Raw genomic sequence first — 12570 nt, 5'->3', positions numbered from 1 at the left:
TTATGTATGCTAGTTTGGTGAGAAAACGAAACGCTTCTGACAACGTAAACAATGACCAAATATGGCAGGGACGCAAAGAATGACAATTTGGCAAATTTTAATTAGGTGTGGATGGTAGCGCATTGAGGAGGGCGGACCGGTGGTATTGCACTAATTAAGCGTTCAACTGTGGTATGGAACATACCATTCAACTAAGCCACAATTATATTAATGGACAACGTGGAGGTGAGAGGTGTTAATATGTCAGCCCGGCGTCATTTATGACAACATTGGTATGGGGAGTTAACCCAAAAACAGGTATGCATGGCTTTCAAAACACTAACACAATGCGCATATATGAATAGAACGCTGCATATACATTCATCATATGAACCAGCACACATAACAGAAGGAGCTTCAACACAATTTAAAGCGCATAACAGAAGGAGAGACTCACTACTTCATTCACCGTTGTGGAATTAAATACAACACCAAATTGTTTTGTATTCCCTTTGACCTTCAAATCCAGGATACCCGAGTATGGTCAGACCTTAATGGAAAGGTCGTTGGCCAGGAGTAGGAGCATAGATGTTATGGAAAGGATTGTAAGACACATCTGAGAAATGCAGAGCATAAGAAACTCAGACCTGCAGACCTAACACTCTGATACCATGTTAAACTCACATCGAATGTACATAGCGAAATAGAAAGATAAGCATTCGATTGCATATATTATTGACATGATATACATTTATAGTACATGGTGTGACCCTTGGATTCATATTCCAAGTGGTCTCTTAGACTCCGGTGGTTGTTCACATTCCACACCAACCCATATAGGATTAGGTGTCCAACATTATTTACATTGCTTCATGTCTATAAATTACAAGTGAAAGGTACCTTCTAGTGAAGAAGATCATCTCAATCATAGTAGAGATCTTTTACTTCTTCATTCTTAAGTTTCTTTGACTCTGGCTCTTTCACTTCTTCAATAATGTGGGCTTCTTCCCTATCCTCTTGTCCTTACTACGTTTAGGACAATCTCTTCTATAGTGCCCAAGTTCTTAACATCCATAGCATTTCACCTTATCCATGTTCTTCCTTTTCTTTTGAGGACCAAACTTTCCAACTTTTCCTTTTCATCTTGCCATAGCAGCATATGCTTGATTCTACTCATTTGGTCCAACATCAACCTTTGCCTTCAGTCTGGTTTCTTTAACCTTACAGAGTGACCATAGATCTTGAAACAGAGTAGTTTCTTTCTTCCCATATAAACTTGAAGTGAAGTTACCCCATTCCTCTGGTGGTGCATTTTGTACCACTATGGTCATTTCTCTATCAGACATGACTTCTCCCAACTCTTGTAGTTGATGTTGTATTTCTAATATCCTCATAAACTATGAGGCTATTCCATCTTCCTTGGATATCTTTAGTTTGTAGAGTTCTTGCCTTAATGAGATTACTTCTCCTGCAGTACTTACAGAAAACAACTCTACCAATTTGTCATATATAGCTTTTGCAGTCTCCAACTTTGATACATATGGGATTGGAGAGTCTTTTATGGATTATATAAGAATCCTCTGGGCTCTCACTTCTCCCTTCATGAATCTACCATGTGCTTGAGTATCTTCCTTTGGAGGTTGGGTTATCAATCCCTTGATGTGATCCACGACCTTATTCTCAATAGGATTTAGGTTTGTCCTTTTCTTCCGTGCAAGGAAATTTTCAACCCCAACCAAATTATTGCTTTCCTTGCAAAAGGACGTTTTGTTATTATCAGATATAGTCATAGACTTACTTGAGAGATTGATGCTTGCTTCCTCCTTAATCTTGACGTTGATAAAGGATTTGCTTCTTGAGGGATTCATAAGAGAGAGCTTGATTCACGATCCTCCTTGAATGATTTAGTCTTCCTTCTTTCTTAAGATGGTTTCAAGACTCTTGCTGATGTAGATTTCTTCGATCTAGGGTTTTGGTAGATCTTGATTTCTTGCTAGGTGTTCTTCAACTTGCTTTGATCCTTCTTTGATTCTTTTGTGTCAACTTGCTTGAGTGCCCTTTCTTGACTTCAGCACTTCAGATCTGATTCCATGTTGAGAAATATAGGGCATGAATAGTTAAAGGATTTCTCTACTTGATAATTTCTTATGATATACTTTTACTTCTTAGCTTATAGTATTTTCTTCGTTATGTTATTATTGTGTTCTTTTCATCAAGACAATTACCAATATGCACACAATAAAAGACAAGTGACGCAGTACGTAGGCTTGTTAGCCAGGACCAAAATCTCTCACCTCTTAAGAGGAAATCCCAATCAATATTCTTCTTCTAGATTTTCAATTGACGAGTACCAAGACCATGACATAGGCCCTTGATTCTAGTATCCTCCCAAGAACCTTGTCACTAACCTTGACGCTCTGCCTCTTCCCTTCCTCGTCTTTCTTCTTGATCTCGAACTGCTCTCAACTCCTTCGGTCTCTATTCTTCACACTGCTCTTTCTCAGCTTCTTTTAGAGAATCTTGGTCTCTAGGTTTTCACTGGTCTCCTCTAGAGAAACTCGGTCTCTAGATCTTTATCTCGATCTCCTTCGTTGCCCCAGAAGAAGCCTTTTGCGCTGCCCAAAAGAATCCTCCTTCGTTGCCCTAGAAGAAGCCTTCTTCGTTGCCCAAAAGAATCCTCCTTCGTCGCCCCAGAAGAAACTTCTCTTCGTTGATCCCAAAAGAAACGCTTTCGCTACGCCCAGAAGAATCTCTTTCGCTGCCCCAGAAGAAACCCTTTTGCTCACTTCTTCGCACTTCTCTTTGTAGCCTTCTTCTTCGCACTTCTTCACCTCTTTTTCGCACTTCATGCTTGATCGAATGCAAGTTGAGTTGCTTTGAATGAGTGCGTGTGTGGCTTATTTATACACCTTTCCTCATGTCTTTTAGGCTGACATGACTACTTGTAGTTAGGCCAACTTCTTCTAGCAGTTTCTTCCATCGTTGTAGGCCGACTTGCAGAGGATAAGTGACAAGATCTTGGAGGATACTTTACATAGATAAATTTGACCTTTTACAAAGTGTAACATGATTTCATTACATGACAATGACTCCATCATTTTATGACCAGATGACAAATAATTCCTAAAGACTCTCAAGGGGAGTCTTGACTCAAAAACAAAATCTCTTGCTTATGAAACCCATGAAGAAAGTCAATAATAATTGTATTTTCTTCTTTACATCACATTACATAAAATCATAATTACATGTCATTATGAAGACAGAACCTAGTTACACTTTTCAATAGCAACAAAGGTAAATCTTCAATCCTCTTCAGCACTTCGTTTAGCTCCAAGAGTGGCCACAATCTCATCAAGCAATGGTGAGAAACTCAGCCACAAAACACAAACTTAACCAACAACATGAGAGGTGCCTCAAACCTCCTTAAATATGTTCCAAACTCGGCCCTATACAAGATTGATAAGCTCATCCCTTGCAAAATGAACCTAGACCCAGATAAGCTTGAACTAGGAATTTTGACCCACAAATGGTGATTGTTCTTGGTCCCTTTAGCAACTAGAAAACAAAACTATAACTCAACCCTTCCTTTGAAAAGAACTCCACCCCCATTTTGCCAAGAAACTCGCCCCACAATGATCTCAGACTTGGCAACTTCGACCCATCAGAGAACACACACTTTGGTTCGCTGGAATATGGTCCATTTTTGGCCCTTCGCCTTCAGTAAACACTTCCTACAAAGAGATATTGAAAACTCAAGATTAGAGAATAAAATCAACCGATACACCTTTACCTCTAATTTCTTCCTCAAATCTTCTTCGCCACTGAAGCACAATGGCGAAATCTGACTGACCTTGCTCTCCAAACTAGCTAGGGTGTATGGTTCCAACACCAATACTAACAACTAGACTTAGGGTTTCCCAAAACCTTAGACTCTTCTCCAAGAGCTCTCCAAAAATCATTTTTCTCAATTGGCGAAAGATTAGAATGAGAGGAAACTCCTCATTTTCACCTTTTTATAACTTGTTCGCCACTTTGCCACCCTTTTACCCTTTTATTTTTATAAAGTTACTTTAGTGGCTTTTTCACTTTATAAATTAAAAGTGACTCTTGATTAGCTTAAGACATGTCTCATTTTTTGCCAATTTAGCATTTATAATGTTTTTCCTAGATAATTCATGTTCTCTTAATTAATCTTTTCCCTGCCTTAGCCTATGGGAACTTTATTAGGCTAGCGGAAGTCCCCCTATGCTTCCTAAGCGGTTGGGGACATTACAGTGTTTATGATGGAAAGGAGAACTAATCAACTTCATATTATTTTTTATATTTCATAGGGGACATAGAATCAGCTAGGCAATAGAATCAGCTATTGCTTGATGCAGAGGCAGAATCATTATCAAAGCCATTCTAAGTATGAAACATGTGGTAGTTCTATAGGTTCATTATGAGATCATCACATCCATGTAAACAACAAGTGATGAAACCAAGGCAAGCTAGTCTAATTTGGTCACCAATAATGGATGCCACCAATTCTAACGCAAGTAATCTGTACTACAGGATATTCACTTTCTAGATAACTAACTCTCGATGACAAAGTGGATTCTATATTTAGAAACTAACATTATACACTGCTAATCTTTTCAAGTTCAAGATATATTTACACAGTAATTTTACAATATCATTTCCTAAGTGAGATTGAATATTAAGTCCAGAGCAAACCACAATTGTCAAAAGCAACACTCTCGCCAAAGTACTCCAAAAGACATTTTCTGCGGCATGTTGTAATGCTACAATATTTCTGTGCTGCTAGGAGAGAATCCATCACCTCCTTCCGCCTGGCTCCCTAGTTAACAAGGACAAAAACTTATTTATCAAACAGAAAAGAAGATATATTCTAAATAACTATAAACTTTAAATATAGGCCTTTCTCTGAGAAAGTTCATGTGAAACCCAATGCTTTCATTTAATCCTCACTTCATCTAAATGTGAAATTCTCTATCATATTACAGCATTACATCCTAAAAGCAACTCCAAGGAAATCAAAGTTAAGAGAACATACAGTGCGTGCTTCCGAAGTGTAAAAATCTGCTTTCACAAAATCACCACGTGAGTAGTACAACCAACATTTTGAGGGCAATCCATCCCGACCACATCTACCACTCTCCTGGTAATAAGATTCTAGACTTTTTGGACATCCATAGTGTATTACACACCTTATGTTGGGCTTGTCGATGCCCATGCCAAAGGCAACAGTTGCCACAACAGTCTGTAGTTCATCTTTGATAAAAGATCTGTCATTGCAGATGCAGAAAATTATGATATTGATCTCATGTGATGATAAAAGCAAATAACAAGGCAAGCGCAGATCATAAGATTAAACTCACACAAAATTTAACATCACATCGAATGGTAAAGGAATGAAGAACACAAAATTAGAACCAAAACTGTGTTGTTTTACAAATATGTGAGTGTGTCATTCTTGTTTTACCCAATCTCCCCTAGCCTTCAATAGCTTTTCCGCACAAGAGGAACATATAAAAGTACTATCAAGAAAGCAACAGCCATTGTTACAGCAAAGATCAATAACCACCGCTCAGTTAGATTAATGTTCTAGAATTAATACTAACAAATAAACTAGCATGTCCTCTCTCCTAAGCAGATTCACCTAATCAAATTAATGCCTTGCAGAACAATAACATTAGAAGTATTCTTCAAATCCACTCTAAATTTTATATTGAATCTAAGTTGCACGAAACGGGGAAACGCGGAAGCGAAACGAAACGGGGAAGCGAAACGAAACGCGACCTCCCCAAATTTTGGAAACGGGGAAACGCGAATATATATAATAATATATATATATATATATATTAAAAATATTTAAAAATTATTATTATATATATGTGCAATCATAAAGCATGAATGATACATTTACTTACATAAACATTTAAACATTAAGATTAAATTTACATCACATTTACTACCTGGAAACCCTAAAAAAAATTAAAAACAAATTAAAAAAAAAAAAAAAAAAATTAAAAAACAAGTGTTTTTTTGGGGAAACGTGGCACGTACGGCCTGGAAACGCGTTTCCGGCCGTACGGCCAAGTTTCCGTTTCGGGAAACGTGGCCGTACGGCCGGAAACGCGTTTCCAGGCCGTACGGTACACGGAAACGCGTTTCCGTTTCGTTTCCGTACGGAAACGGACCCTGTACCTGCGTTTCCTGCAACTTAGTATTGAATGATAATCTCCACTGCATGAAAAAAGAGCCTGAAAGTCTTATACATTATGTTTCCTAAGGTAAAAGTTTTAATCATTTCCGTATCCTGCACAAACATACTTAGGCACCCCTTCTGCAGCAACTGAAATACCAAGCATTTCTAAATAAAGCGAGGACTTCAAGCATACAAGTAAAACATTTCATGGTTAGGGAGGAATCAATCATATAAAGCATCATATAACTAACCTAAAGCAAGAGGAGCAAAAGACCACAAACAACACTAGTATGACATTTATTCATAAAGGTACTGTCCTAAAAAAATTTCCAGCCACCTCATTATGCTAAAGTAAATTATGCACCTTTGAAAAATTATTGTGATGAGAAAATACCTATGAATAAATGTCATATGTATGTCTGTGGTCTTGTGCCTGTGACATCTTTGGATAATTATTTAATAACTCAGTCAAAGATCATTCATAAAGATTTGGTGTGAGAATGCACAGAGATATCTAAAAAGGCCTACACATAATGAAATGCATTAAAGTGTCTTCTCTTGACATCAAAAGGGAAACTTATTGAGAATGTAGTTACCAGCCAAATCTTAGCAGTAGAAAGGGACATCTGAGAGGTCATGAATCCTGAGCCACAAAAGAACGTGGATAGGATCTGCATTATTTTACCTCTAGTGAATTCTAGGAGTGTTGTCATGATTTCTTCCAGAATGATTTTTCCAAAACAGAATCCCCTTTAAATGGCGCATGGAATAGCACAAGGCCTTAAAAGAACTCAATCTTTCTGTTGCTTCCTTGATTGTAATCAGATGTAAGTTGGCACAAGGATCATACAGTCAGTTGGCACCCTGTTTATTTTGGTCACCAGTTAAACAAGGTAGAGGAAAATTACAAGACAACAAAAAGGGAAGGCTGGGGCATAGTCACAAGATTCAGCTGAGTTGATCCATACACAATTGTTTGACCCAGCCCGAAATTCAAACCAAACCAGGTCAAACTAGAACTGGTTTGACCTAGTGTGACTCAGCAAACTTGAGAATTACACAGGTTTGACCTGGAAGACTCAAGTTTGACTTAGTAGTGTCAGGTCTGACCTAGAACAAAGACAACCCAGCCAAACCTATCTAACCTTGCAAACTCGGGTCTAACCAGGACAACATGATGTAGATATGGAAATTATTTATACTTAGTATTGTTTATATTTGAACCCTTGAAAACACAAGCATCATTTTGCATTTTCATGTACTTTCTTCTCTCACTAGCACTGCAGGAGATCTGTGGATTTCAGTGCCGGATATAACTTGTGGAGATTTGGTAGTATTGTTGCCTTGATGGAAGGTTTCTTGAAGACAACACACTTGATGCATATCTTGAGGCGAGGTTACATGGTTTGTATTGTCATTTACTGTAACATTGATGCAATTCCTTGTTCCCTATTGAAGCCAAGGCTCAAGACCACATCAATGAAGGACATGAGCAAGAAGAGAACTTTGAGAATGAGTGCCCTTCTACAAGTGATGTCCACAGTCAAAATATGGCAAGGCAGGGGTCAAACATAGCCCAACGGAGAAAACACCCTAAATATTAGAGGTCTAGAGCAGGACATGTGTTAAGCAACGTGATTAATAAGCATAAAGGAGAAACACCCTCCTCAAGGAAGTGGCTACGGCATGTTGAAGACAACAAGGGGTGAGAAATAACTCTAATGTAGGAGCACCCAATATTTGGAGGCATATGTCACTTGTTACAACTTACCCCTTTGCCAATGGGGTACATATATTTTTCAGTGCATCATCGACCACCATTGTAAGCCCAAGGTCACAATTCAAAGCCATGTAAAAACCATGTGAGGCCTTGTACGTATCCTAGACCTGTCTTGTCAGTGTGAGTTTGTATCTATTTTGTTTGGTCGAACTATGCCCCATCCCTTGAAAGCTTCACCTAGGAAATCTAGTCCTTGAATGGATTGGAGAACCTTGGTAGACTTCTCATGAATCATGGTTTTGTGGTAGCTTACATTTTGTTGGGGAGATCATTTGTGTATGGGTCTGTCCAGCGCACATCAAGGTGCACCTATTTCATTCCACATGGTTAGTGTCTATAGAGTCTATTGGTGACCTTTGCTTTGGTGCAGTATTACTCATGAAAACTCACATAGCAATATCTTGTGACAACTTCCACGTTTCTCGAGGCAGTGCAAGCTTTCCAATGAAAAATAGTCCAGGTGGTCAAAATGTCAACCAAAGCCAAAATTGTAGAGTACGACTAGAGGATTTCATGTCACGTACAAATTTTCCAATCAGAGCATTTAATAAAAATGTATGACTTGGTCAATAGGATAGGGAATATTCTTGGTGGACTTTTAGGCAAAGCATTGGGACAAGATTACTTGGGAGCGGGAGCGAAAACGGGGAGCGGGAGTGACATTTTCAAATGCTCCCAGTTTGGGAGCGAATCCCAGACTGTTTTCTATATAATATATATTTTTTTATCTTTTGATGCATATATGTCAACAAAAACATGTAGAATGATGAATTAGATATAAAAAACATTAAAAACATAGATTGAACCATATAACAACAATCATCTAGAAGTTATAATCTTCATCAACCATGTCCACAAGTTAGTAACATACAACATATTGAGTCTCATGATTCATCAATCTTAAAGTTTCAAGCTTTCAAAATTCAAAATATAACATTTATCATCATTGATCACCAAAGTTGTACTTGTAAGCTAAGTGTAACCATTACAACAAATAATATCTAGCATGAAATGAAATGTTATAAAATGAAATGAAATGAAACAACTTTCAACTTTCATGAAGCATCATAATCATAATTCATTACTAATGAGTTATAATTGCCAACTTCAAACTTCAAACTTAAATTGTCATATATTGTTTAAGAAAATATCATAATAAATATGAAAGAGTCAATAGTTATAAAAACTACAAGAAACTAGAAAAGACAAGTAAATCTAATATCTATTGTTTATGCTTGGGCCTCTTGCCACCACAAGAAATGTCTAATTTTTTAGTCTTGTTGGAAAATCAAGGTCTTTGTCATTAATATCACCCTCTAAGCATTAATATCCAAAGGTATCTTTGTCATTACCTCTGGATTTGTATAGGGATCTTTCTCATTAATATCACCCTCTAAGCATTAACATAAGATAGAAAAAGCATAGCATGTCAAGTCAAGATTTTGTTTGAGTGATGCATACATTTTTAGGAGTGTCATGATAGAGGAGTTCGACAACCAATGTCACTAACATCAAGGTACATAGAGCGATTGGTGCTCTTGACTAAATACGAGTTCCATACCCTAATACATGACAAAATTCAATGGAAACATTGCAATACCCCAATCCCAAAATCCTAAAAAACTGATAAGTCTGCTGGATTTTGAACGAAATCTAAAATTCTACTTTCTCCATATGAAATCCAATGAGGTCAGAACCACTCTCAAACATCCTGAGTCATTTCATGGCAATGTTAAAAATTTAAGTAAAAGGATGAAAATGAATATTATGGAGAATGTCACTTTTACTTTAAGAATTTAACATTACCATGAATCGCATATCAATACTAGGGCCATAGGCTTGATCATTAAGCTGCCCCACTCAAAACTTATTTGTTTCTTTGAAACAAAATTTGCATTTGGAACATTACTGCAAAAAATAATTGCAAAAAAGGCTAAATGCTCCCGAAAAGGCAGGGAGCGGTTTTTTTTAGGAAGCGCGAATTGGGAGCGAGAGTGGGGGACGCTCCCCCGCAACCCTGCATTGGGAAGACTCTTGCATGCTGTACATCAAAAGTGATCAGCACGACGAGACAAAGAAAACATGGGTGTCAGAGTTTTGAGATGATGTAAGGCGTTGGAGATTAGGCATAGGGGTAGGAGGATGTGGCAATCAAGGGATGATGCAAATGTCCTAGAGGATGAGGCAAAACAAAGGCAGACGCAATATAGATCAGGACCTGATCAACAAAACCTATTTTGGATTTGCTATGAGGACAAAGGCGTTGGAGATCTAGCCTCTAGGGCCCAAGTCGAATTGTACAAGACAAAGTCAACGTGGAATTAAGTTAAAATTAGTCATTGTGTCTGTTACCCACCAAAATGGTTAACCCTTTAGGAGAAAACTTTTCTCCTATTCTTGACAACTAGTCAATTAGTCACATAGCCAGTAGCCCCTAGCAGCCATCACTAGCTGATGATATGCCATTATATCTCTGCAACGTGCATTAGCCATATGTTGAATTTTTTAGCTATGGTTGGTCTTCATGATTAATATTTTATCCTTTGATGTATATGTAATAACAAATATAAGACATGTTCTACGTGTTGGTTTCAAAAAAAAATGAACTTTCAAATTTGAATTTTTGGCTCCAAATAAAGTCAAGTCGACAGTCCTTCAAGTCCAGTCAGCCCCGAAAAAGGAGACACTCATTCGGTCAGCCACATCTCTATATATACACCACTCGACCTCCTCATTCAAGCACAATTTGATCTCACACATAACAAGTTATCTTCTAGGCATCCAAGTGAAGGAGAAGAACAAGAAGGACGAGGACATCTCAAGCATCGTTTTTGTCTCTCTTTGACTTCGCAAGTGTGGTTGTCTCTCCTCCTGCAGCTTTGCATGTGTAAATTTATGGGCAATTCATGGGTAGCAGGTTCGAAAGTATGGACAGCAGGGCCAAGTTTCTAGGCAATTTCTGGGAGGCCGAATTCCAACCTAGGAAGATCAGATAGCGTCGAGTTTCTTGGGAAGGCTGGAGACTTGACAAGAGGGTGGTTTGACCAAGTTTGACAATTGTACTATTGGTCAGTTTGACCATCATATTTGACTAGAAGAACTAGGTGTTGGTTGTTGGGTTTTTCCCCCAAGTGGGTTTTCCCAAGGTAAATCTTATGTTATCCTTGTGCATTGTGATCTCTATTGTCCATGTGCATTTATGGTTGAATTTTTGAATTGTAATCACTTAATGATAAACTGGAAGTGCTAAAAGAATATCTACATCATTAGAGGTAATTGCACTTGAAAAATCAACATGGTATCAAAGCCTTGGTGAAGGAAAGGACATTGAGATCACTCCTGAAGAGCTTTGGTGAAGGAAAGGACATTGAAATCACTCTTGAAGAGGCCTACATTTGCAACCATGGGTATGAAGTCAAACTATCAGAGAACAAGTTGGAGGGAGCTAAAAATTTCAGGGCTTGGAAGACAAGAATTGACCTCATTCTTGCAAGGAATGGTGTTTTGGATATTGTGAAGGGCAAGGTTATTAAATCTTCAGATAATGAAAGGAAAGAAAAATACAAGAAGGATGACATCACAGTCATGAGTATTATTGTGGATTCTATCAGAGATCATTTGACTCCATATGTCCCAAATCTTGACACTTCAAAGATGTATGATGCCCTTGTTCTATTATACATCATCAACAACATTGGTCAGGCAATGAGTTTGAAGAATGAGCTTCGTGATGTTAAGATGATAAGAAATGATAGTGTGGCCTCATATTTCATGAGGATCTCTCCCTTAAAAGATCAACTTCAAGCAATTCATGAAGTTATTTCTGATAAAGAACTTGTGACTACAACACTTAATGGTTTGTCTGATTCATGGGACTCGTTTGCATCAAGCATTTGTGGCAGAGAAAAGATTCCATGTTTTGAACATCTATGGACCTCATGTACTCAAGAAGAATATAGACTTGTATCAAAAGGAAAGATCAGAGATCTAAAGAAGGTGATTGTTATGTATCCAGATCAAAATAGCATAGAAACATAAGAAAAGAGGGATCAACGACTTGATAATAAGCCACTTCGAGGAGGCAACCTCCTTTTACATCACATAAATGAACAATTCTTGGATGATTCAAATGACAAGACCTCCTTAGTGTATATAGGATTCTAAAGGGTTTAAATATAATTAGGGCCTACATAACAATAATAATGTAAGGGCATAACAATAACAATGGTGGGCCTCTATGGAGCACAACAATAAAAATAAAGGGGCTACACTAGTATTATAGGGACCTACCATGCCCCTCTCCTTCAAAAAAGTGTCGTCCTCAATGCTTGAGTAGTTCTGGATGCTTTTGCATAAAATACTCATCCTCCCATCTAGAACCTTCAGTAAGTAAGTTCTTCCACTTAATGAGATACTCTGAAATTGATTGATTCGGTAGTTGTCAGATTCTTGTTTCCGTGATTGCTTCAGGCTCCAATATGATTCTTCCTTCCTCATCAATATAGTTTGAACTGAGAGCTTGTCACCTATAGCCTTCTTTAAGCATGAAACATGGAAAACTGGGTGGACTCGTGAAGATGCAGGTAGCTCCAATTTGTAT

General features: G+C 37.9%; 1 protein-coding gene across 2 annotated transcripts in view; it reads right to left on the bottom strand.

Moving 5' to 3' along the window:
• The window catches only part of LOC149158996 (uncharacterized), a 427796-nt gene that overhangs the window by 192087 nt on the left and 223139 nt on the right, over positions 1–12570 (bottom strand). For both annotated transcript variants that reach the window (XM_089436389.1, XM_089436388.1), the window contains exons 9-10: positions 5036–5267; positions 4696–4819 (exon numbers count right to left, since the gene is read on the bottom strand). In XM_089436389.1, coding sequence (XP_089292515.1) covers positions 4696–4819; positions 5036–5267 — 356 coding nt within the window. The remainder of the gene's footprint in view (positions 1–4695; positions 4820–5035; positions 5268–12570) is intronic.

This window comes from Pinus tabuliformis, chromosome 5_2, assembly GCF_031772625.1.
Source record: "Pinus tabuliformis cultivar Carrire ecotype Pingquan chromosome 5_2, CPIR1, whole genome shotgun sequence".
Lineage (NCBI taxonomy): Eukaryota > Viridiplantae > Streptophyta > Pinopsida > Pinales > Pinaceae > Pinus > Pinus tabuliformis.
Note: the sequence above shows the minus strand (reverse complement) of the source record. Positions and strands in the feature narration are given on the sequence as shown.